Source organism: Entelurus aequoreus, linkage group LG24 (genome assembly GCF_033978785.1).
Source record: "Entelurus aequoreus isolate RoL-2023_Sb linkage group LG24, RoL_Eaeq_v1.1, whole genome shotgun sequence".
NCBI classification, from domain to species: Eukaryota; Metazoa; Chordata; class Actinopteri; order Syngnathiformes; family Syngnathidae; genus Entelurus; species Entelurus aequoreus.
Window position 1 is genome coordinate 27,117,996 of NC_084754.1, and position 27,889 is coordinate 27,145,884.

General features: G+C 36.8%; 2 protein-coding genes across 3 annotated transcripts in view; one reads left to right on the forward strand and one right to left on the reverse strand.

Moving 5' to 3' along the window:
- The window catches only part of LOC133641575 (myosin heavy chain, skeletal muscle-like), a 32,004-nt gene extending 23,359 nt beyond the window's left edge, over positions 1-8,645 (reverse strand). Inside the window, exons 1-3 of the mRNA XM_062035388.1 lie at positions 8,588-8,645; positions 6,192-6,269; positions 3,056-3,196 (exon numbers count right to left, since the gene is read on the reverse strand). Of these exons, the coding sequence (XP_061891372.1) occupies positions 3,056-3,196; positions 6,192-6,236 (186 nt within the window). The 5' untranslated portion in view covers positions 6,237-6,269; positions 8,588-8,645. The remainder of the gene's footprint in view (positions 1-3,055; positions 3,197-6,191; positions 6,270-8,587) is intronic.
- A 638-nt stretch (positions 8,646-9,283) lies between these two features.
- On the forward strand, positions 9,284-27,218 carry LOC133641576 (DEP domain-containing protein 7-like). 2 transcript variants are annotated; one of them, XM_062035391.1, is made up of 12 exons: positions 9,284-9,411; positions 13,599-13,784; positions 13,873-14,014; positions 14,089-14,184; positions 15,272-15,456; positions 19,527-19,707; positions 19,813-19,955; positions 20,069-20,188; positions 22,060-22,202; positions 24,736-24,861; positions 25,110-25,185; positions 26,755-27,218. In XM_062035391.1, exons 1-12 carry the CDS (start codon positions 9,345-9,347, stop codon positions 26,952-26,954), a joined length of 1,665 nt encoding a protein of 554 aa, XP_061891375.1. In that variant the 5' UTR covers positions 9,284-9,344; the 3' UTR covers positions 26,955-27,218. The 2 variants fall into 2 exon arrangements, with proteins under 2 accessions (XP_061891375.1, XP_061891374.1); XM_062035390.1 differs by having other exon boundaries at positions 19,813-19,962; positions 20,046-20,188; positions 26,755-27,216.
- Positions 27,219-27,889: the final 671 nt, after the last annotated feature.

Sequence of the window (27,889 nt, forward strand, 5' to 3'; positions counted from 1 at the left end):
AAGGAAGTGTGTTGAATGTAGATTAGAATCGTCATAGGTCCCCTTTAAGTAAACAATCTATGTTCTGGGATGATGCATGTTCATTTTCTGCTTTATGGTCCTCATCATATTTATTCTGTTTTCCGTCACTGCTAACCTTCTGTGGTGGCATTGCAACAAACACAGACAGAGGCCAAGAAAACACATGATACACTTGTGATATTCCTGATATTACGTTGTTGTTGAAGTTGAAAAATTAAGGTCAATATGGGAAATAACAATTGTAAGTGTCGTTGAAACTTACACTTAATATTTTTGTTTTAAGGGTTAATATTTTTTGTTGAAAATTACTATGGTTGTGAATTTATGTTACATTTTTTATAAATAAGACACATTTTGTTTGCTATAAAAGGGCAATTTATTTCCTTTTGTTACACTGCTATTCTCACGAGGTTTTGGTTTAGTATAAGAGGCTGCGAGACCTGCATTCGCCCAGACATGCAAAAGACTTTGAGCGAGCCATCCGCAGCAGCAAGAACATTTCGCTAGCTGCACAAGGTATTTTGTCATATTGTGTCGAATTATTCTGTATATTTGTAAAGTACATTGGTTTAATTATTGTACGCTCATTTAGTATGCACAAGACTGAAATATTTTCTGCCCAAGAACCTCCGAAGTGGCAGGCGGCCACGAGGTAGCTATTTTGTTTAGCACTTTATTTGCCTGTGACTGGATTATGTCTAAAGCATTGTATTTCATGTCCTGTCCTGTAGTTTCCACGGCATAAACCCAAGTAAAGCGCCCGTCTTAAGAAGCCGTGCCTGTGTTGTCATTTCGGAGCCACAACAATCTCCCCTTCAATTATTGCCATCGTCCACTTAATGCTCATCATAACTCATATTTAATAAAAAAACATTTTTTTCTCACTTTAGCATTTTCTCTGTCAGAGGTTTCCACAGCGAGTCAATAGAATGAATAGTTTTAGCCTAGTTTTAAACCATGTACCCTTTCTGACATAACCCTAACCGGGAATCGAACTCCCACCGTCTGCCATGAAAGGCAGAAGTGTGTACCATTACACCGACAGGGATATACACCTTTAGAATTGCATTGTACAGGTGTAATTTATGAAGCAGGCCATAATAATAGCTTGGTTGACTGATTTCCATTTTTTTTGAATAGCTTAAATGATGTTTTGATTTTGTGGTGTATTTGAATCACATTAAATGGTAGGCCTACTGAAATGAATTTTTTTTTATTTAAACGGGGATAGCAGATCCATTCTATGTGTCATACTTGATCATGTTGCGATATTGCCATATTTTTGCTGAAAGGATTTAGTATAGAACAACGACGATAAAGTTCGCAACTTTTGGTCTCTGATAAAAAAAAGCCTTGCCCCTACCGGAAGTAGCGTGACAACACCGGAGGAAGGGCTGCTCACATTTTCCTATTGTTTACACCAGCAGCGAGAGAGATTCGGACCGAGAAAGCGACGATTACCCCATTAATTTGAGCGAAGATGAAAGATTTGTGGATGAGGAACGTGAAAGTGAAGGACTAGAGTGCAGTGCAGAACGTATCTTTTTTCGCTCTGACCGTAACTTAGATACAAGGGCTCATTGGATTCCACACTCTCTCCTTTTTCTATTGTGGATCACGGATTTGTATTTTAAACCACCTCGGATACTATATCCTCTTGAAAATGAGAGTCGAGAACGCGAAATGGACGTTCACAGTGACTTTTATCTCCACGACAATACATCGGTGAAGCACTTTAGCTACTGAGCTAACGTGATAGCATCGGGCTTTACTGCATATAGAAACAAAACAAATAAGTCCCTGACTGGAAGGATAGACAGAAGATCAACAATACTACCAAACTCTGGACATGTAAATACACGGTTAATGCTTTCCAGCTTGGCGAAGCTTAGCAATGCTGTTGCTAACAACGCCATTGAAGCTCACTTAGCTACGGAACCTCGACAGAGCTATGCTAAAAACATTAGCTCTGCACCTAAGCCAGCTCTCATCTGCTCATCACGACCCGTGCTCACCTGCGTTCCAGCGATCGACGGTATGACGAAGGACTTCACCCGATCACCGATGCGGTTGGCGGCCCGGAGATGGAGGAAGTCAAGGTGAGGTCGTTCGGCTAGCGCGTCTGCTATCCTCAAAGTCCTCCTAGTTGTGTTGCTGTAGTCCGCCGCTAATACACCGATCCCACCTACAACTTTCTTCTTTGCAGTCTCCATTGTTCATTAAACAAATTACAAAAGATTCACCAACACAGATGTCCAGAATACTGTGGAATTTTGAGTTGAAAACAGAGCTTTTTGTATTGGATTCAATGGGCTCCGAATACTTCCGCTTCAACCGTTGACGTCACGCGCAAACGTCATCATATCGAAACGTTTTCAGCCGGAAGTTTGCCGGGAAATTTAAAATTGCACTTTATAAGTTAACCCGGTCGTATTGGCATGTGTTGCAATGTTAAGATTCCATCATTGATATATGAACTATCAGACTGCGTGGTCGGTAGCAGTGGGTTTCAGTAGGCCTTTTAGACTTCTATAGGAGGCATATAAGTCCGAACAATTTTAGTTGAATTTCAAATTTTACAATCTTCATAGCATTAAACTATACAGGTTCCATTGTAATACAAAACAATTTTTAATGTAGAATTAGAATATCATTCCTTTTTACACTCATCATGAACGTGCCACAATTTGGTCTGGCGGGCAAGCCTTACCGGTGGGAACTCTGAGCAAGGAAGAAGCATCAAGCTGCTCTTTATTACAGCTTGTTAAGTAAAATCGAAAAATACATTCCTATATTATTTAGAACGTATGTTAGTGTTAATGTGCCCAATCAATGACTGGCAAACCAGTCCAGAATGTAAACATTTATATGGGATAGGCTCTTGCCCATTGCTACCCTGAACAGGATGACCGGTATACAAAATGATAAATAAATGTTGGTATAAATCGACATCATGATTTAAAAAAAAAACAAAAAACGTTTAGATTTTCTTCTAAACATACATGGACAAAAAATATGTCATCTTATACTGTACCCTTCGAATGTGCAGCTCCTCTACAGCCTCAAGTAGATGTGTTTTGAATTCCAGCAACTGCAGTAAAATGGTTCCTCCACTTTCTACTTGACAGGGGTTGTTTAATGGAGACCTCTCCTGAGGCGTTGCTGCTCCACTGACCTAATAGAACATAATTATGACATTATTATTAATTAAACAGTACTTTATCAGATACACCTAAAAGAGTGACAGTCCTATAATTAAAAAAAAACTTTTCTTACAGATTGGTAACTGTTTTTGTGTATTTGGGGTCTGCATAAGTCCAGAAAATTAGAAAATAAACCATGGAAGCATGGTGGAGATATTTATAAAACAATCTTGTTAAATTGCTCTAAACAAGCCGTTTGGAATTTGCCCAATTTGTGACGTTTTTCCCATTGGTGACGTCAGCGGATACTTACATCAGGGTTTCCTCTTAATGCAATTGAATGTGACGCGCCGCCACAGCATTTTCAATACCGCCAGACCATGAAAATAAGGTGTTTATTTTTTTTTTACTTGAAAACAAATCAAATTAATTTAACATATTGTAGCTCCCAGGAGAAATCACACAGAGTTTGACGTTATTTTTAACTTTTATTACCAATCTTATGATAACAAACGGCACAATTCCAACAGGTTTTACCTCCCGTGCAAACACTATCTCCGCGTTTCCCCCGACACACAACAATACTTCCCCATTCTCCGCTAATCACCTTTCAGGCATGGAAAGTATGTTTGCAAATATGGGGAAAACCAACACCAAATCTAAACCACACAAACATATAACACCAGTTGGTCGTTATAGAAAACTTGACCACCGAAAAAAAGACTTTGATTACCGAAAACAGTGCTGCCGAAACCGGAAACCGGATGTAAACAAGACGCACGCCATTGTCTAGAGTATCACAGTCTTTGCACATACACTATATTTAACATACTTTTTTTACCTACATGCAAACCATTAATGTCAAAGCACTGGGTCAAAAAACATTGGCATTACCAGCTGTAGCTGAAGGAAACCTCTTGGTGCAGGTTTTATTTCCACAAGATGGTATTAGTAGTATTAAGAAGTACCATGAGCGGTCAGCATCCAGCAGCTTAATCTACCCCTGCATGTGTACTATTTTTTTTGCACTACAGAGCCATTAGCATGTACCCCATTTGCGTACTATTGTTCATAAAAAACTAGTTACCGGTTTTAATGGTACCTTAGCAGTAGGGGTGTGGGAAAAAATCGATTCGAATTCAAATCACCATTCTCACGTTGTACAATTCAGTATCGATTCTCATTTTTCAAAAATCTATTTTTTTTTATTTTTAATAATCAATCCAACAAAACAATACACAACAATACCATAACAATGCAATCCAATTCCAAAACCAAACCTGACCCAGCAACACTCAGAACAGCAATAAACAGAGCAATTGTGAGGAGACACAAACACGACACAGAACAATCCAAAAGTAATGAAACAGAAATGAATATTATCAACAACAGTATCAATATTAGTAACAATTTCAACATAGCAGTGATTAAATCCCTTATTGACATTATCATTAGACATTTATAAAAAAAAATTGTTTTAAAAATGAACAATAGTGTCACAGTGGCTTACACTTGCATCGCATCTCATAAGCTTGACAACACACTGTGTCCAATATTTTCACAAAGATAAAATAAGTCATATTTTTGGTTCATTTAATAGTTAAAACAAATTTACATTATTGCAATCAGTTAATAAAACATTGTCCTTTACAATTATAAAAGCTTTTTACAAAAATCTACTACCGGTACTCTGCTTGCATGTCAGCAGACCGGGGTCGATCCTGCTGAAATCCTATGTATTGAATGAATAGAGAATTGTTTTGAATTGGAAAAATATCATTTTTGAATCTAGAATCGCGTTGAATCGAAAAAAATCGATTTATAATCGAATCGTGACCCTAAGAATCGATATTGAATTGAATCGTGGGACACCCAAAGATTTGCAGCCCTACTTAGCAGTTTACTCCTTTAATTATAACAATGTTGGTTGTGTTGCTGCTGTGTTGTGCAATAATCTTGGAAATTAATGACCACATAGTCAAAAAGCATGTTTTTGTTTTCAGTTTCTAATGCACTCCAATTCGTTATTAAAGTTATTAAATTAACTTGATAGGCTCTGCCTGATAGTCAATAACTAAATTAATCGAACAATAAATGAAAATGAACTTGATGACTTTGAAAAATTGCCATGTTTGTGTGCGTTTGTTTTCTTTGTCTCCTGCTTCCAAACAGGCAGCAAGAGGTTTCACTCTGTGCATCACTTTCAGCACGTGAGGGTGTTCGTTTAATAGCAGAATTAAATGAACGGAGTGAACCCTCAAGTCAGTCATCCACAATCTTTGTCTCTGTGAGTGGAGGCGGGACTGCTGGCTTCAGACAGCTAGTCACTGGTGAGAAGCACTCCAAGGTAACAAAATATAGGAAGAAAACAGATGACTGTCCCATTGTGGAAATATTTTGGCGTCAAACCAAATGAGCAAGATGAGCCTATCAACACGGACAAACGAGTCGGAATGCCCAATTTGTTGGAATGTGATGGCAAAAAAAACATTAAACAAACCACCAGACCCAGTTTTTCCAACTGAGGAAAAAACAGCACTTCAAGATGTTCAATAATTATTGAAGTGTAATTTTGGCTAACAGGTTGACAGAAGATAGCATTTTTAATGTTTGCTTACTTATTAAGGATAATTAGTTCTTGAATAGTTATTGAACTTCCAATAACAATTGTAAAACATACTAATGAAAAATAGAAGTTTATTGCGTCTGAAAGGGTAATTTGTATTATCATTATTGTATTATATAGTATTATTACATTAGTGCTTAAATTGGTCTCTAAGTAATGCTGACAATAAGATTGTTTATCGGAAATAATTTGTGGGACAATATATTATCCATGTTATCGGACCTGCACGTTGGTTTCTCAAATTTAGAAAATAACAGAGTCCCTTTAATTATTGCCTGCTTCCTATTAATGTTGTCATCTTTGCTGTTTAGGAAAATACACATGACAACTAGAGCATTTTAATCATATTTAATCAGATATATTTAATAAGACCTGCAGGTGAGGGTGTGGTACCAACTTACAGCGACACTGGGCGAGAGAGCTCTACAATCCATACTGTGGTCCATTACGCTGCTCTTGATGACCAAGACTGCTCTCCCCTGTTAACAGAACAAGCTTAGATGTTTAATAAGATCTCACTTATATGCCGTAATTACTTAGTTGTCTGCAATTGCTATTAATGCTAAATTCTTAAATTAGAAATAATAGGTCTGCACATTAAATTCTCATCATGTTATTCAATCACTACAATCTTCTTTGTTTTATACCATTTCCACTGAAGTGACAGGAGAACACTTTGAATACCAATTTAGATTGAAATGAACCAACCCACTGACAATAATAGGGGGTCAAGGCAATAACACTGAATGTTTTTTTTAATTATCTAAGTTATTTAATCGGAACCATAGAACCGCATCTGTCCATGTAATCAAACTGACTCACGCACGCACACGCACACACACACACTTAAAATAGCATTAGTGGGAGGACTTCTCTAACCCCTGATGAGACCTTTTTTTTCCCATTCAACCTGCAAAGGTATCAATAATGTCGGGGGATTAAATGATCCCTGTTAGATTTGGCCAATATAAGAAAACAACATTTTGACCCCAGGCGGCAGAAGGAAGGAGTGTGACGTTATGTCTGAGAGTTGTGTATGCATCTTATTATGCGTACGTATGTGTGTGTGTGACACCATGAGTGTAAACCGCATTGTCTGTCTCCTAAAACACAGTTGAGCAGGTACAAACGTATTACCCGCCATCTCTAAGACATGAAAAGACATACTAAAATCCCTCTTCTAAGAATAGAAAATGTTTGTATCAAGTAATTAGTCACTAATTTTGTTTGGATTATTGCAATACCCTAAAATTCCTATTTTACAGCATGGATTCCCACTTCAGCTATAAACAATGATGGCAAAGTACTGCTGTGCTATGCTCTAATTTAACTTAAGACCTTTTAACTGTCATCACGTTTTATATTATTTCCAAATTCACCTCACAAAGGTGCATCGCAATAAATTACAATACAGTGCGAAAATGATTAGATTTCAGGGGTTCAATTCGGACAAAGAGACCAAATAAACTCTCAGGGAATTTTTTCCAGTGTATCGACTGCCAATAGTGAGAAACAGTAGTTCACAATATTGAACCTTTCGGCATTTCATTTATTTAGTTCAGTTCAGTTTTAGTTTATTTCGAACATGCATACAATACAATGTAATTCATCACATATTTCCATTTGTTTCATTACAGCACGTCCGAAAAGGAGTGGGAAGAAGCAGAGCTTATTTAATCCTACCCCTTTTCATACCATAGCAATATTATCCTGTTTTCTTGTTCTCTGTAACATAACAGTGAACAAATAAATTATAAACAAATAATATACCATAGTAAGTAAACAAATATTAAATACATAAATTATTTTTGTCTCAATATAAAAAAAAGTAAAATAAAATAAAAAAAAGGTTCAAGATGTTCATCATAATTCTTGTTCTGTGTACTTTGTGAACACTTGTAGTTTGAACAGTCTCTTAAACTGAATCATATTGGAGCTTTGTTTGATTTCTTTGGTTAATCCATTCCATAATTTAATTCCACATACTGATATGCTAAAGGTTTTAAGTGTTGTACGAGCATACAAATGTTTTAAATGAGATTGTCCTCTAAGGTTATATTTCTCCTCTTTTGTTAAGAAGAATTGTTGTACATCCTTGGGTAGCAGGTTATAGTTTGCTTTGTACATAATTTTAGCTGTTTGCAAATGCACCAAATCGTTGAATTTCAATATTTGTGATTCAATAAACAAAGGGTTTATTTATTTATGAGGGTTTGTTTTTTTTAAATCACCTGTAAGCTATAATCGTCAAAAAGGTTAAGAAATACATCCTTGAAGTATTTCACTCTGTGTGTAGTGAATCCAAATTAAATGTTTCTTTTTAAATGTAACAACTTGTTGAGACGCATGTGTAAATAGCAAACTGAATCATAGTAGTCATATTCGTACATACTGTAAAGTAAATGTTACAAGGAGGCATTATTGAAAATATAAGCATTCTAACAGAAAAACTTTGTGATGTACTATAGATTTGATCCATATATTTTATCACCAATAATAAATTACTCCTAAAACAAACGCAATGCAAATTATACTAGTTATTTAATTAATGTACTGTGTTAAAATGTTATCTACAGTCTAACTCTAAAATTGAATTAAATAACCCCTAAACAGCTAGTTAGCATTAGCCAAACGTTGCTAACCGAATGCTAATGTTTGCTAGCATGACTCATATTCAATTGCCAACAAAATATTTTGTTGCCATCAATATTAGCTGATAAATGCTACAAATGGATTAAATCCTAATTAATGATATGTATGAAGGTCAAAATAAATATTGATAACATTACCTACCTACCTTTAAAAAAATGTTAAAACAAAACACAATCAACCACAGGCAGCCTGTCACTCGCCACACATACGGGTACTTTTTTCTATTATATAATGTATAATAGATATAATATTTATTTTTTTGATACAAAAAAAATTGCCAGTAAGGGTATATAATGTATCATATATATATATTATTTATTGTTTTAATACAAAAAAAGGTGCCAGTTAACTTGTCCAAGATATAAGGCATCATGAAAATGTTCACCCACCCATCCATTGTTCACCGCTTGTCCCTTGAAAATGTTCAATATTAGTAAGATAAAAAATACAATGAAAAATATATATTGTTTATATACTATTGAATATATACGTTTTAAAATACTGTATTGTTTTTTGTTTGCTTTTTTATTGCTTTGTCGTGTTCAAGGCAAATAAGGACTTTTTTTTTTCTATTGACGACGTAGCCAAAGCGACCCATACTAGAAGTAACATTTAACCTAGATATTAAGTACAGAATCGATAACAATAATACTTCAAGTATTGGCCAAAATATATAAATAAATAGGAACGCCTCAAAATATAATAATTTTATGCCATATTGTAATGTTAAAAACCAATGCAGGGAAGTTGAAGCTGTGGTTCGCTCACCGTCGGGGCTTTAGCGACATCTACTGGTCAACTTTATAACTGCTGCCTGCCTGGGTGAGTTTGATTGCTTCCTCTTTATCAGCTGTTCTTAAAGGAAGTGGTTTCCCTCCCCTTATCCCAAGAAGTTTGGAAAAATGGCCTCCATTAAAGAAAGAGCTGCGGCCTTGAATCTTGTGGACAAACTGCAATTTCGACCTCTAGGTATTTCCAATTAATTATTTCCATGGATAACAAAACTTTCTGCTTTTGTCTGTGACTTGCCTTATAAGCTACATTTGTAAACTACACTATTCTCAAAAATGTAAGGCCATTTTGCTTTTGTACATATATATATAATCAGTGGTGTGCCGTCAGGGCCAGCAAGGCCTTCTCTGCTGGCCTAACATAACCAGAAATCATGATCATAATTAAAGGTAAAAAAAACCATTTGTATTTACTTTCCCTAAATATCGAAAAGTATTCATATTCTCTTCATGTCATATTATGCTCCTTCCAGTGCTGTTGTTTTTGGTTTACATTGTTATCCAATCAGAATTCAGCTAGCTTATGTTGCCATTCTGTACCAAATCTGCCAGAGGCCTTCAGAATCAGCAATGCGGGCGTCCGTGCACTGTAAGTGAACGGGCACATAGAGGTGATTGACAGTTGCGATAGCCAATCAGATCACGAGTTGTTGTCAGTAAGGCCTTCTAGCTGGCCTCACGTTGAACGTGACATTTACGCGTCCTGTGATTGGATACTCATCGAGACCATTAGCGGATGAATTTGAGAACACAGAGTTGATGATAGCCAATCAGATTGCAAGTTGTTGACAGTAACTGTTCTGTTACAACTAAAAGTTGTAAACTCTTGTTGTTAAAGGCCTACTGAAACCCACTACTACCGACCACGCAGTCTGATAGTTTATATATCAATGATGAAATCTTAACATTGCAACACATGCCAATACGGCCGGGTTGACTTATAAAGTGCAATTTTAAATTTCCCGCGACACTTCCGGTTGAAAACGTCTAGATATGATGACATATGCACGTGACGTCACGGAGAGAACGGAAGTATTCGGACCCCATTGGATCCAATACAAAAAAGCTCTGTTTTCATCCCAAAATTCCACAGTATTCTGGACATCTGTGTTGGTGAATCTTTTGCAACTTGTTTAATGAACAATGGAGACTGCAAAGAAGAAAGCTGTAGGTGTGATCGGTGTATTAGCGGCGGACTACAGCAACGCAACCAGGAGGACTTTGAGATGGATAGCAGACGCGCTAGCTGCCGACCTCACCTTGACTTCCTCCGTCTCCGGGCCGCCGACCGCATCGGTGATCGGGTGAAGTTCTTTGTCGCTTCGTCGATCGCTGGAACGCAGGTGAGCACGGGTGTTGATGAGCAGATGAGGGCTGGCTGGCGTAGGTGGAGAGCTAATGTTTTTAGCATAGCTCTGTGAGGTCCCGTTGCAAAGTTAGCTTCAATGGCGTCGTTAGCAACAGCATTGTTAAGCTTCGCCAGGCTGGAAAGCATTAACCGTGTATTTACATGTCCATGGTTTAATAGTATTGTTGATCTTCTGTCTATCCTTCCAGTCAGGGGTTTATTTATTTTGTTTCTATCTGCATTTGAGCCCGATGCTATCACGTTAGCTACGTATTGTCGTGGAGATAAAAGTCACTGTGAATGTCCATTTCGCATTCTCAACTCTCATTTTCAAGAGGATATAGTATCCGAGGTGGTTTAAAATACAAATCCGTGATCCACAATAGAAAAAGGAGAAAGTGTGGAATCCTATGAGCCCTTGTACCTAAGTTACGGTCAGAGCGAAAAAAGATATGTCCTGCACTGCACGCTAGTCCTTCACTCTCACGTTCCTCATCCACGAATCTTTCATCCTCGCTCAAATTAATGGGGTAATCGTCGCTTTCTCGGTCCGAATCTCTCTTGCTGCATTGTAAACAATTGGAAAATGTGAGCAGCACTTCCTCCTGTGACGTCACGCTACTTCCGGTATAGGCAAGGCTTTTTTTTATCAGCGACCAAAAGTTGCGAACTTTATCATCGTTGTTCTCTACTAAATCCTTTCAGCAAAAATATGGCAATATCGCGAAATGATCAAGTATGACACATAGAATGGATCTGCTATCCCCGTTTAAATAAAAATAATTCATTTCAGTAGGCCTTTAAAGTGTGTCATGCTTGTCATTTAATTAACATTGTTCCATGTGTATTTGTCGCCATCATGTGGTCAGGGCAGTTAATATATCTTTAAGAAAGTGTGTACTTTGAATTAAACTTTATTGACCGGAAGTTGCATAAGCCAAGCAGAGAAATTTACGGTAAATGTTTTAATTGCTGATGCGTTTTAATTGATTTTTAAATGCGCCAGAAAATAACCCTTTTTGTATACTGTTAATGTGATTCAATGCCCAATAGGGCGTACATGTGTTCCTGTACAGTATTTCTCCAGTAATGATCATGTGGTGACATCAATTATGGTATTTTGAGAGGTAATCATTGAAGTCGGCGGACATCACTGAAGGCCTAGGTGGGAAACGCATGGCCCGCCACTGATATATTCATTTATCTGGTTTCTTTTGTAATTCAAGTTATCATTACATGTATGTATTGTTGCATTTAAAACAATTGTATTGTTGATGATAGAGGTAATTATTATATATACCGTTATATACAAACCCCGTTTCCCTATGAGTTGGGAAATTGTGTTGGATGTAAATATAAACGGAATACAATGATTTGCTAATAATTTTCAACCCATATTCAGTTGAATATGCTACAAAGACAACATATTTGATGTTCAAACTGATAAACTTTTTTTTTTTTGCAAATAATCATTAACTTTAGAATTTGATGCCAGCAACACGTGACAAAGAAGTTGGGAAAGGTGGCAATAAATACTGATAAAGTTGAGGAATGCTCATCAAACACTTATTTGGAACATCCCACAGGTGAACAGGCAAATTGGGAACAGGTGGGTGCCATGATTGGGTATACAAGTAGATTCCATGAAATGCTCAGTCATTCACAAACAAGGATGGGGCGAGGGTCACCACTTTGTCAACAAATGCGTAAGCAAATTGTTGAACAGTTCTAGAAAAACCTTTCTCAACCAGCTATTGCAAGGAATTTAGGGATTTCACCATCTACGGTCCGTAATATCATCAAAGGGTTCAGAGAATCTGGAGAAATCACTGCACGTAAGCAGCTAAGCCCGTGACCTTCGATCCCTCAGGCTGTGCTGCATCAACAAGCGACATCAGTGTGTAAAGGATATCACCACATGGGCTCAGGAACACTTCAGAAACCCACTGTCAGTAACTACAGTTGGTCGCTACATCTGTAAGTGCAAGTTAAAAGTCTCCTATGCAAGGCGAAAACCGTTTATCAACAACACCCAGAAACGCCGTCGGCTTCGCTGGGCCTGAGCTCATCTAAGATGGACTGATACAAAGTGGAAAAGTGTTCTGTGGCCTGACGAGTCCACATTTCAAATTGTATTTGGAAACTGTGGACGTCGTGTCCTCCGGACCAAAGAGGAAAAGAACCACCCGGATTGTTACAGGCGCAAAGTTCAAAAGCCAGCATCTGTGATGGTATGGGGGTGTATTAGTGTTCAAGACATGGGTAACTTACACATCTGTGAAGGCGCCATTAATGCTGAAAGGTACATACAGGTTTTGGAGCAACATATGTTGCCATCCAAACAACGTTACCATGGACGCCCCTGCTTATTTCAGCAAGACACAGCCAGGCCACGTGTTACATCAACGTGGCTTCATAGTAAAAGAGTGCAGGTACTAGACTGGCCTGCCTGTAGTCCAGACCTGTCTCCCATTGAAAATGTGTGGCGCATTATGAAGCCTAAAATACCACAACGGAGACCCCCGGACTGTTGAACAACTTAAGCTGTACATCAAGCAAGAATGAGAAAGAATTCCACCTGAGAAGCTTAAAAAATGTGTCTCCTCAGTTCCCAAACGTTTACTGAGTGTTGTTAAAAGGAAAGGCCATGTAACACAGTGGTGAACATGCCCTTTCCCAACTACTTTGGCACGTGTTGCAGCCATGAAATTCTAAGTTAATTATTATTTGCAAAAAATATATAAAGTTTATGAGTTTGAACATCAAATATCTTGTCTTTGTAGTGCATTCAATTGAATATGGGTTGAAAAGGATTTGCAAATCATTGTATTCCGTTTATATTTACATCTAACACAATTTCCCAACTCATATGGAAACGGGGTTTGTATATATTACATGTTGTGAATTTTGTAGTTTGTTCTTCCATAAACTTGATCCCAAAGCTAACTATCCATACCTTTTTTGTAAGTATTTTATGTAAAATCCCATGCCAATGATGATATTTTGGTATATTTTAGTTCATGGTGTTACAGTGAAACCAGTTCAGAATCTTCCGTCGGCAAGCAGCCTCATCTCCCATCTCAGGTCTTCTTTAAAAGTGAAGCGCCGAAGAGTCTACCTTAAATCTCACAATGACTGTTTTCTGGGTGTGGAGGCAGTGGATGTGGTGCTGGACTACATTACTACAGATAAGGCCTTTAAGGGTGAGTATGCTGCACGTGTGTGTTTACCGAGCATATCAGTTATTCACGAGTTCAAGTTATCCAAGATTGTATTTTTTTTAAATAAAAGGTGCTGCTGCATCCCGGGACAAGGTGGTGAATGTGTGCCAGGCATTGCTAGACTGCAATGTGTTTGATGTCGTCGGGACTAAAGTTTTTGGCAAAGACAAGAAACGGGTTGAATTTCAGGACAGCAAGAGTGCTCTTTACAAGTCAGTCTGATGGACCCACAATAGAGAATTGGTGGACAGGGTATAATTTTATTTTACTTAAAAATGTCTTCCAGGTTTAGAAACGAAAACGGACCCTCAGTGGAAGACTTGGAGAAAGATGTGCTGGTGAACTGTCTCCAGAAACTCTTTTGTAGTTCACCTTCAAACAGGTATGAAAAGAAAGTCGAGTTAACTCGTGATTAATCGTAAAAAAATATATATCACATTTTTCATGTATGCAGATTAATCATGCATTTACAATAAAAGGCAGTGTGTGTTGCTATCAGGTCAGTGATCAGGTCAATGCATACATGAGTGAGGACACTCTAACTGGTGTGCTTGCTGGCTAATTTGTTGTCCAAAGTGAAGCTTGACTGGACTTTTGATAGAACTTTTAGCAAGTTCTGAACAAATCAATGATGTGCAGTCAAGTAAAACATTTAAAAAATGTTCCTGAATGGCATTCAACGTGGGGGCCCGGTTGCTGGTGGGGCTGGGGCAGTCTCTTTTTTGCCCGCATGGGGTGTGGTCTGTCCGGGGGCTGGCTGTCTCCTGCTTCTCCCGTGTCTTGTCCTCTGCCAAGCGCCTCTGTCAATGGCCTGCTGCTCGCCCGGCGGGGCGGCACAGATTCATTTATCTGGTTTCTTTTGTAATTCAAGTTATCATTACATGTATGTATTGTTGCATTTAAAACAATTGTATTGTTGATGATAGAGGTAATTATTATTCATTATCAATAGTGCTATTTCTACTGGTATTTGTATTGCTCCATTTGTAGTGTAATAATGTTCATTGTCATTTCTGTGTTATCAATATTAACTTCACTAACTGCTTCTTTACTATTACTTTTCATATCAATTTTGTACATATCGTAGTTGCTGTTCTGTTATTGTGGTTGTTTTTGTTGTGTTTGTTGTTGTTGTTGTTGTCTCTCTGTCCCCCTCTTGTCCCTGCAATTTCCCCCTATGTCTTCCTATTTTTCTCTCTATCCCCTCCTGCTTCGGTCTGGCTGCGCCAAACATTAATATAGATTAATTTAATAAAGTCAGATACAAAGAAGGCAACAAGAGAAGTATCCCACACTTCTCTTTTGTAAAGTAAATCTGTACAGCAACTATGGGCATCTACATCAACAATATGATTTGCCTGAGTGGCTGGACAGGACAACAACAAAAAAACTAATCAACCCAACATTATCTTTTAAAACAGAAGTTCTTCATTCATGCAGTGATTCTTGTTTTGTTTTTGTTTTTGCAGGAATGCTGAACAATTATATTCCTCAGGGCCGCAATGTCTGATACCCACACCTGTCAAACTCACCCCGCTGTCCACAAAACTTCCCCACTTGGACAGTTCTGTCCGTGCCGATCTGGAGACGGGTGTGGAAAATCTGAATCTGAGTCCCAACAGAGGGCAGACACACACTGTGCTTCCACAGTCTTGTAAGAAGTTACGTTTCTTGCATTCAGAGGCAACTTTTCAGCGGTTGTTATTGTGGTATTCTTTTCAAACTTTCAGGGATTATAAGCAAAAATTAATGAATTTGACTCAAAATCTCCAGGTGAGGTTGTTTTTTTCTTTAAAGCTCTCTTTTTAGCTTTGGCACCATATCATTTATTTTGTTCATTCCCATTTTATCAGCACAGGCCTATAAGTAAAATATGCTACAGGCTATGAAATTTGATTTGTTAGAGCAGTTCTTCTCATGTATTTCTTGTCATTACCCCTGAGGGGGAATACATTTCTGAGACCCCGCCTGAATTGAATTACTTTAAATGCTAACTTGAATATACAGATTTATCCGTACAACCCACTGTGAGTTAGTCTTATGTTAATCACCTTATTTTCAAAGTAGATGAATGAGATTAGCTGTTGTATTGATGTATTAAGTCAATTAGTCACATATATACAGTGTGATTCTTAATACAAAGGGAAAAAATGCAAATATTTCACTGGGTTTTTTCGTTTTTATGAAGCAAAAACCGTAACATTGAAAATGTTTTAAAACTTTAAACAATGGTCACTTTTAAAAATTTGCGACAATATTGCTTATATTGTAGCTTATCAGAAGAGATGAATTGTGCATACTCTGAAACATTTCAAACTGTCAACAACAGTACATCAGTGTGAACATTTCCTTTTAAAATAATTTCACATTCAATTTCAATGCAATGTGCTATCACTCTGCCAGATGCACAGAAAATGTCCAACAACAAAAAGTCGACTCTGCTTGTATTTAGTGGCAGCAGTGAGCCCGTTTTGCAGTACACGTCCTTTGAAAGCTTGGCTTTAAACTTAATATTGCTCCTCTTAACCTTTGCTCGATGTTAAGCTGGGATCTGTACTTTGTTTTTGTTGCAGCTCATCACTGTAGGAAAAAAACATCTCAGAGTAGTAGAATGGTATAAAAGATTATTTCCTAATTTCCTATAGTTACAGTATGTATATTTTATCTTATTTATGTGTTTTTGTATTCAGGTTATCGACACTACACTGCAAAAACTGAAATCTAAGTAAGGTTAAATATCTCAAATAAGGGTGATATATGCTTATTTTCTGTCTGATAAGATAATTCTTCTCACCAAGCAGATTTGATGTTAGTGTTTTACTTGTTTTAAGGGTTTTGGTCGTAAATTATCTCAGTAAGATATTGAATTGAATTGAATTGAAGTATTTATTTCAAACCTGCACAGTACAACACACTTTTTTTTTTTTTTTTACATTTTGGCAGAGACATTTATGGAAGGCTTGAAAAGGGGTTGGATGAAGCAAATGCTTATAATATCCCAACCCCTCTCACTCATTCCACATTTAACATAATAAATATATTACAAGAACAATACTATACAAACAAAAACAAAAAAAGCTCCTGTACACCAACAATACAATAGTACCACTGTTACTATGAGACAAGACGAGACAAAACACACGCACACACACACACACACACACACACACAGGCCCAAACACTCCCTGACCATACACCTCTCTCCCATCGCTCTGAGCTGAGGGCATCACTCTCTTTCCTCCTCGTACTTCTTCAGTACTTCTTTTTTAAACCGTCTTTTAAATTGAATCATGTTAAAACACGTTTTTAACTCGTCCATTAAGTTGTTCCACAGAGTGACTCCACGCACTGAAATGCACATTGATTTTAAAGTTGTTCTAAATTTAGGCAAATATAATTTGTTGTTTCCTCTTAGACTGTAACTATGGTGAGCATCTCTATCCTGGAATAGGTTCTGTATATTGGATGGTAGAGAGTTTTGGGAAGCCCTAAACATAATTTGATCAGTTTTAAAATTGATCACAATTGATATTACAGCTTGTTGCTGATATTTTATGACCTATATTGAGTAAAACATGCTTGAAACTAGAATATCAACTGTTGCAAAGCTGTGTCATCAACACTCACAAGTATAAAACTACTTTTTTAAAGTAATAATTTCTTATTTCAAGCATGGAAAAAAAAAATCATGACTTTGACACAATTGTGTCTCATATTAAAACAAATGACAGCTAAATGGACTTTGCTGTTTTATTTTCAATGAAACAATAGAAAATATGTACTCATATAGTAGTACAGTTGTTATTAGTGAGATACTTATTTTAAGGTATTTTTGGGTTCATTGAGGTTAGCTAATTTTACTTGTTTTGGAAAGTCTTGACAAGCCAAATTTTCTTGTTCTATTGGCAGATAATTTTGCTTAGTTCAAATAAAATATCCCTAATTTTTGGGGGGGTTTTTCTTGTTTTTGAACACTGACTTTTTGCAGTGTAGTTTTTCTTGCTATTGACGATTAAATTTTTCTTTTTATTCCTGTCACAAACTTCTCCATTTCTCCACCTCCGTTAGCTCTGTATACATGTGTTCCTGTGTACTTGTAGAACAGGGCCCCTGCTTATTAGATTAAGCACTGCTGCCACCTAGCTGCAGGCCTGCGTATCATTCTAACATGAATACTAGCATACTACAAATAATGAGCATCTCCCCTGCTACTCAAGTCCCCAAAAAGGGGTCCATACCTATTTGAAAAACACTGGTGTAGAGCCAATAAAACTGATTCTGATGTATCTCTTTTGAGATCTGTCTGTTTCTGTCTCTCCCTCTGTGTCTCTCTCTCTCTGTGTCTCTAACACTGCCAGCTGTTCACAATAGTTCCCCACTTGGACAGTCCTGTCTGTGCCGGTTGAGAGAGAGAGATTTATAATTGATTCCTACACTGCAAAAACTGAAATCTAAGTAAGATTAAATATCTCAAATAAGGGTGATATTTGCTTATTTTCTGTCTGATAAGATAATTCTTCTCACTAAGCAGATTTTATGTTAGTGTTTTACTTGTTTTAAGTGTTTTGGTCCTAAATTATCTCAGTAAGATATTACAGCTTGTAGCTGAGATTTTATGACCTATATTGAGTAAAACATGCTTGAAACTAGAATATCAACTGTTGCAAAGCTGTGTCATCAACACTAACAAGTAGAAAACTGCTTTTTTAAAGTAATAATATCTTATTTTAAGCATGAAATAAAAAATCATGACTGACACGATCGTGTCTCATAATTAAAACAGATGACAGCCAAATGGACTTTGCTGTTTTATTTTCAATGAAACAATAGAAAATACATACTCGCATAGTAGTACAGTTGGCACAGTACATTAAACTGACAGTTAATATTTAAACATTTAACATTTCAAACTATTTTGAACAGAAATAGTACATGCACATTCAGATAAATTATTCAAAATTACAATTAAAAAAACGTGGCTGGGGGCCGGGCTCTGTGTGTGTGTGTGTGTGTGTGTGTGTGTGTGTGTGTGTGTGTGTGTGTGTGTGTGTGTGTGTGTGTGTGTGTGTGTGTGTGTGTGTGTGTGTGTGTGTGTGTGTGTGTGTGTGTGTGTGTATATATATATATATATATATATATATATATATATATATATATTCCTCACGCGCTAATTGACTGAAAGAGCACGCACTTGGCGCGATGATGTCATGTTATGGATGGGAAAATGCATTTTTAGACAATATGATTTGCCTGAGCGGCTAGGAGACCCCGAGAGTAACAAGCGGTTGTATTGTTGCCTTTCCATTAAGAACAATAAACTAGTTTTTAGTATAAGTTTGCTGGTTTCAAGAAATGTAATGCCGAGCGCATATCATTATGTCAAGATAATGGCACTAGCGTTTACTTAATTTAAGAATATTTTTCAACATATTGAGAAAAAAGTTCTAATTTTTTATTTTATATCAAAAAAAGTGCACATGTTATTAGTGAGAATATACTTATTTTAAGGTATTTTTGGGTTCATTGAGGTTAGCTAATTTGACTTGTTTTTGAAAGTCTTGACAAGCCAAATTTTCTTGTTCTATTGGCAGATAATTTTCCTTAGTTCAAGTACAATACCCCTAATTTTTGTTTCTGTTTTTGAACACTGACTTTTTGCAGTGTACTTCCTACTTTTGAAACATATAAAAAAATACTTATATTTCACTGTGCGTCATTTTCTAGTGATAGATGAGGTGTGGCGAGAGCAAACCCTGTGCAGACTGTTAAATGTGGTGGATCTGCCTGTATTGGAGAGAGTGCTTCAGTACACTCAATCTCAGCCAATGACTCCCAGTAACCCTGACCCGATCTACACCAGCAACCACATTGACAGACAGATTCTGAAGGCCTTCAGGGACTCTCAGTATGTTGTTTTGTATATCAATCACCATGAGACAACAGAATTACCGGTATGTTTGTATTTGTAATTTTACATTTAACGTCCATGTCATGTTCTGTCAACTTGCAGAGATGATGAATGGCTTTGTGCAGCCCTGGACTGTCTGGACTTCCTTCCCGACGAGCCAGTAGTAAAGCTGAGCCGGGAGCTGCCTTTCTCGTTCCCTCAGGAGCAGCAGAGCACTGAGCAAGTGGAAGCCGATGGCGACACTCCAGGGAAGTAATAGCACAAGCAGCAAATGGCCGCATGGAGTTTGCTGATGATATTTCCATGAATCATGTTCAATGTCTCCTTTCAGGAAGTAAATGTCTCTCCCAATCATGTACAGCTCAGTGTGAGTTGTTGTATGAGACACTGGCGAGACACTACAGCAACACAGATTGTAGACCCCCGCTACTTCCTGAGCAAATGACTGATGTCTACACAGCAATTACTGAGATGATTGGTAGGAACTCAGACTTTATTGAGAAAGAAAAACCTATTCGGTGCCTGTTTTCCTCCAAGTTTGCGTGTACTAAAACAAGTGCAAGCTTGATAGCACACACAAAGATGATCATCTAAACATGTGCAGAGTGGATTGCGTCTGTTAAGTGAGCAGAATAAGGCGTGCAATCCATTTTGCCTCTTGGTCTTTATTAATTTGCAGAATACATGCGGAATAGCAAAACGCCCTCAATACTCAGAGGGGGGGGGGCGGGGGGGGGCAAATATTCAGCACGCGCATTGTGATTTATCAACACTCATCACCGATTTACAATAACTTTTGAGTGTTTTATTTAGCACCTCTGAAAAGTAAGTGCACACTGACACAGTTCCACAAACAGCTGCAAGAATGAGAGCTCGCACTGTGCTGGAGTCGGAAAGACTGACGAGAAAGTGTGTGTGTGTGTGTGTGTGTGTGTGTGTGTGTGTGTGTGTGTGTGTGTGTGTGTGTGTGTGTGTGTGTGTGTGTGTGTGTGTGTGTGTGTGTGTGTGTGTGTGTGTGTGTGTGTGTGTGTGTGTGTGTGTGTGTGTGTGCGTGCTTGTATTTCTACCCTTCTTGAGACATCAACAAGGAAAAGTACCTACCATATGAGGACCGGTGAACAAGTAACAAGTTAGGACATAAATCATGGTCCCTACCATCAAAATTAGGGTGGTCCCAAAAAGGAAGGATTTTTCAAATTGACTGTGTGTCGCTTTTAAAAGTGCTCCCACTCTGGTCAACATATGTAATAAGAGTGTGTAAGAAATTGAAATGCGCTCCCTTTGGCCAAAATTAATAAAAAATAAATAAATAGATATGTATATAGAGACATACTGTAATAACTTGAAGTAAATAATGAAGATTAAAAAACAATTTTAAAAAAATATATATATAGCTAAAACCTTACCTTTTTTTTATATTTGCATAGTATGTACAGTATATACTGTATTATTAATGTTGTAAATACAAATCTTTATATAATCTAGAAAAGGTGGTCCTAAAGATGTAGGCATTTTTCAGAGGTCTCAAGAAGATAATACACACACACACACACACACACAAGTGTGTGTGTGTCGACCTATTTGCATGATCTGTCAGAAACAAAAAATAAGTAGTAGACATATCGTCTATAGAGTAACATCCTTTTATAATTTTACAGTCGCAGGCTGGGTGAGTTGAGCCAGGGTCTGATTAAAACCTATTCAATAGATATGTTTTGGTGTCTCCTGGAGTTTTGTTTTTTTCAATGGCGTTTAGAATATACTGTATATTATTAACATATCTTCTAAAACAACTCCTTTAATTATGCATTTTGTGTGTCTTGAGCACAGTAAGTGCAGCCTCTCTGCAGCACACAAAAAAAGTGGGTTTCATTGTGGATGCACTGGACTGCTTCTAAAATGCCCGTAAAAAGTGGTACATGCTGACTGCTGCTTGTTTGATAGCAAAACGACGCAGGTACGAATGTGATACCATGAATGTGCAGCAAATGATTGTGGTGAAAGCTGCGTAGTACACGCAATATACTCATTTAAATAAAGTGGTCTGCACTAGTTATGGCACTTGTAATGTTGGCAGATTGCATGCAACACGGCCAATAGTATACACATTTTTATAGATTGCACACACTGTTTTTTAGCACATGGTATTTAGATCTTAGTAAATCAGGCCCCTTTCATTTCTTACTACTGTTAAATGTATTTATTCTTTCCATTTTGACAGTACTGTACTGCATGCAATTGAATATATTTAAAACCGTATTATCGATAAAAGAGCCTTTTTATTTTCCTTCTTAAAACCAAGTCCCTCTTTCCTTTGTTCTTTTTCTTGTCAATCTTGCCCATTCCTAGTGAACGCAAAATTGGTCACAGCGCTTGAAGCTCTCCAGCTGTGCCTGAAGCTGCTGCCACTTAACTGCAGAGAGGAGCTGCGTCGGCTTCTTCATTTCATGACAGTAGCTGCTGAAGCACAACACATCAAGCTGGAGACGGAGGTGCGTTTGGTAGTGTGATTTGATGACTGTGTGTGTGATTTGCGCCGAGGATTTTTTAAATATGAAATACATTTTAATCTTGGTTTATTTTAAATGTTAAAAAAGTATATATTGTAATGTAGCATATTTTCATTATGATTCAAATGGTTTAACATTCCTCGTAAGTGAAAATTGCTAAATTTGCACATTTCCTGATCAAATACAGGGAAGAAACCTAAGCTCTGAGTTCAATACACACTTACTTACAAATACTGTACAGGGCATACTGTAAATCTGAAGAGATTTACTCTATGAGAGCAATGTGCTGAATGCTGGGGGCGCATGGCTGTTTGAGTTTGTCAGTATGCTGCAATATAACATTGGCAGGAAAAATTAGATCATGACTTAAAGTAGTCAATGTAAATGTGACTTTTTTTAATAACTTTATTGAAATGGTTTCACACAATTAAACAATGTCCGGTCTTTTAACATTGCTTCTTTTTTTTTTAAAGAAACAATAATCCCTTTCAATGTCATATACTGTATATAAGAAGTAAGAATGACAACAAAAACATTTTCAAATACCTCCCATCTCTGCATACTTTTATGCATACAAAAATCATGATTAACAAAATCATACTCATCCTAATTGTACAGCATATCATACTCATTATTTCATGATTTAAGTAGAGATGGTGTGCTTAAAGGGGAACTGCACTGTTTTTTTTTTGCCTATCGTTCACAATCATTATGAAAGACATGACAATGAATGTTATTTTTTTTTAATGCATTCTAAATAATAAATAAATGCGATCAAAAGTCTGCTTACAAAGGAGCTTATAGGAGCCATTCATTTCTGCCTACAGAACCCCTACATCCAAACACCTCCATTGAGGTTTTATATACATGATGTAAGTATATATGTAATGTAGTAACGAGCACATTTATGATAACATTTAATATTTACGTATTTTGATCATATTAAACATATGCGCTTCATGTTTGCTTTTTTTTCTTCATCGCTGATTAATAATCACTGCAGACTTCATGAGAGCCAACAAATATAATAAAACATCACTTACTGTACAATGTCTGCTGTCATTTAGATGTCGACTGATAGGATGTTCGTATATTCCTGTTTAGTTGAAAAATGTCTCTTAACCCTCGCAAAAACGGGGTCGGAGAGACGAGTGCTTTTTGTGACGTTCTCGCCAGTTCCAGGTCCTAAATGGATGTCAGTGTCCCAACTTGTCAGATTATATCCTCAGCCATCTACTTTTCAGGTGAGATGCATGATTTATGATCGACAATAAACTTCCAGGGAAGCCAGGAAACAGCAGACCACTCGATGATGTAAACATAGCGACACACGGTAGTGATCACGGCGCCCCTATAATAACAATATCACTAATACTTGGTTAATGTTCAAATCACAAAATGTAAATGGAGTATTGCTGGCGCTTTTTGAATGGTTATCTGATTTTTTGGGCGGAATATAGGACTTCCCATTGGCTCTGCTGTAAGCAGACTTTTATTTATGTTTTTGTTTAATATTTACAATGCATTAAAAAGAAATCCATCTATCATCATGCCTTTAATAATGATTGTGAACGATAGGCAAAATTTAAAAAAAAGGGCAGTTCCCCTTTAAGTGTAACATATTTTATTCTTGCTAATCAGACAATACAACACAGAGAAATCATAAGGTGAAGCATGCAGTTTCTCATCCTTACCATGAAGAGATGGGCTGGCAGGTGCTTGTTGCTACCGTCTTTTCTTAAACCGAGGCACAACTCTCTGGTGGCTAAAAAGTTCAAAACAAGACTACACACTGCAAAAACAGATACTTAAAACAAGCCTAAGTTATTTCAAAAAGAGAATTTTTTTTCAAGCCCAGAAAAATGTGCTTGCCTAGAATTCTTAAAACTAGATTTTACTTTTGACTTTAAGAATTAAAGGAGTCCGAAAATAGGAAACCAGGCCTGACTTAGAATTACTCTTAGATTTATTTTATTATCATTCAAATTTGAACTTTACAGTACAGATAGTTGCAGCTGTAAAAACAAAAAAAATGCACTGATTTGTACTAAAGTGTGTTTATGACCTTTACGTTTCCCCAAAGCTATAGGATCTTGGGCCTTAACAGTTTAAAATTAATTTATAACAATTAGTTAAGAAAATGTTACCATTATACCAACTAGTTGATGCTGGGAAAACATGTCTGTTATAAAGGCATTAAACGCAACCATATTAAGTTGTTATCCTTCAAATTTAAGGAAGATGCATTATAAGTTGGAGAGCCTCATATTTTGTCCTCATTTTAAGCAGGAATTCATTATAGGTTGCATCATTGTTTTTTTTTTTACTTCATATCTGCCTGATAAATCTAAACATGTTTTTCTGTCATTTTTCCTGTAAATGTCCTGCTTATTGCACTTTTTGTACGCACCTTGTGCTGTATATTAACCTTTCATGTTGTATGCAAAGCACGTTATCCCTGATCTGTCTTTTTTGTTCTTTGTATTCAACATGAACAAATATGTAAAACATGTAGGTGGAAAACCGACTTGTAGTGAAGACATCGTTTTCCACGGCCATCCTGAACTGCAAGGCACTGTCCAAGGAGAGAGAGGATCTGATGCTGGTATTCATGCTCAGCAACAAAAAGGACATCTTTAAGGTAGAGAACGCCTGACAGAATACTTCAATGCATTTTTAACAAGCGTTTCTACAATTACATGCAAAATCACTTTTTGAAAAAAAAAATATTGCTCAAGAAATACATTCCTGTTTTTGCAAAGTAATAAAACATATTTTACATTTGTGTCAGGATGTTACTGAAGAAGGTTTGGCATTGAAAGGTCAAACCATGTCTAATTGCATCATTATTTCTAAGGCCTTTATACACGTTTGTTCTTTTTGTGCCAGATACCAGGAACTCTGCACAAAGGAGTGAGTGCTAAACTGGCTGACCTCGTTCGTGAGAAACCGCCCGATGTTGCTGGTGAATGTCTGTTTTATGACTAGGAAAAGCACTAAAAATAAAATAGATGAAATACTGTAAGACACCTGTGTCAAACTCAAGGCCAGGGAGCCCTGGGAGTAATATACTGTACGTCAAAGTACCTTATATATTTTCTTACTAGATGTATTTATTCTTTCCATTTTGACAGAAAGAAAATACATGTACTACATGCAACTGCATATATTTTGAACTGTATTATCTAATAATGCAACAAATATTATATTATCATACATTACAAACATATTTTGATAAAATAAATACTTAAAAATCTGCTTGACTCATGATTTTAAAGCAACTTATCCATTAAATTGTACACTGTAAAAATGATAACACATTTTACGGTAAAAACTGTTAACTCAGTCGGCAAAAACAAACAAACAGTGGTACCGGTTTTGGTTTTTTTCTTTTACAGTTAACACCATAAAAAAATAACCATAGATTTTACCGTAAAAACAGTGGTATTGTTTTTACATTAACAGCAATACACCATAAAAAACAACCACTGCTTATTCATTTACAGTAATACATCATAAAAAAAACAAGACCCGTAGATTTTACCGTAAAAAACAGCAGTGTCGTTTTCCATTTGCAGTAATACACCAGAAAGAAACAACCGCAGATTTATCCGTAAAAAACAGTGGTACCATTTTTCCATTCATAGTAATACACCGTAAAAACACAAACTATAGAATTTACTGTAAAAACAGTGAACTGTTTTTCCATTTACAGTAATAAACCATTAAAAAACAACCCTAGATTTTACCGTAAAAAACAGTAGTACCATTTTTCCATTTACAGTAATACACCGTAAAAACAAGAACTGTAGATTTTGTTGTAAAAAACAGTAGTACCGTTTTTCCATTTATAGCTGTAAAACCATCGTAATTTTACAATAAAATTATGCTAACTGAGCAGCCAGTTTGTTTGTTTTACAGTATTAAGTTAAAGTACCAATGATTGTCACACACACACTAGGTGTGGCGAAATTATTCTCTGCATTTGACCCATCACCCTTGATCACCCCCTGGGAGGTGAGGGGAACAGTGGGCAGCAGCGGTGGCAGCGCCCGGGAATCATTTTTGGTGATTTAACCCCCAATTCCAACCCTTGATGCTGAGTGCCAAGCAGGGAGGTAATGGGTCCCATGTTTATAGTCTTTGGTATGACTCGGCCGGGGTTTGAACTCACAACCTACCGATCTCAGGGCGGACACTCTAACCACTAGGCTATACGTGTATAAGTGTAATGATATCATGAGGCGAACCCTCATACATTTATATTCACGTGTTATTCACATTAACAAACGGCTCTTTAAGGGCAGCCATGACTGTGATGTCCCTCAATGACAAAGGAGTTTGACTACTCTGCTATAAGATCTCAATCATGTCTAAAAAGTATGGTCCCTTACTGTGCAGGACTATACAGTACCTCTGGAAATTCTCAATTCATTCACTCCAATATTATTTACCTAGTGTTACTCTAATTAAGGCAAGTTTGAAACGATGAGTACAGGTTTTGTTCCTAATGTTCAATTTTGTTGTTCTTTAGAATGCCTGGTTTCCAGTGGGACTTCTACCGACACTACCAATAACACAACAAAACAAGAACTTTGGACTTTGCTCCACAGCATTCATCTGGATACAAAGATCTCAGCCAAGGAGAGAAAGCGCCTACTCAGACAGTTTTATCAAGCCCACCCAGAAATATTTAATAAGTATTTCGGTGAATCTGCTGTTAATGTGCTGTAGCTTTGCACATCAGTGGCTTGTTTTTTTCATATTAATCTTTTTTTTTTTTAAAGTGCTGATTAGCTTGCAGCCCATGTCCAATCTGTGGATATTGTATATTGTTTTTCAGCCTTTTTAAAAGAAGAAATGAAAAAAATAGATACACATATTAAAGTGGCCCCTCAGATCCTTACATTTTTCAGTATACAGTAAAAAAATGTTTGGACATCTCTGACCAATAGAAACCATCATTAATATAATTGTAAATATGTTTGTCTTTGTTTACATGTACACTTTTGTGTTTTGTTTGGAAATTAATCTAAATAAAGAAATATATATTCATGAAGATGCATTTCGTTATGCTTCGGGTTGAGGTTATGGCTTAATGGTGTAGTTATTTCAAACATGCATACATGGCTACATTTAAGTAAAGTTTTACCTCAACTTAGGAGCTTTATTGGTTTTGTGAGGGAGATCGTAACTCAAAACATTTCCATCTCAGGTCAACATCACCCATTGAAAATCATCTAAATCAGCTCAATTGAAGTTCCGTTGGACCCCAAAACTGCACAATTTTAACATGTAACCTGCCTTTTAAAAATAAAACTCACTTTTAGACAAGACTTGTTAAGTACAACTACAGTAGTTTTATGAATGAATGCAATAATGTACAATATATACCTTAGAGAGCGGACTTCTATCTACTTTGCAGCTGCTTGTCCATCAAATACATAATGTCATTCTTCTCTATATTTCGATGAATACATGTCCGCTGTTTAGATACTATTGCTGCACCAACTGGCGGGGTTGTAACTTAAAACATAAGAAATTGCAGAGAGACAGCTCTTATCTCAAAGCACTCTTTAGTTGAGGTACCACTGTACATATTATGGTTACTGTTTTTACATTTCAACATGTCCAAAGAGAAGTAGGAAAAAGCACAGCCTTTTAAATCC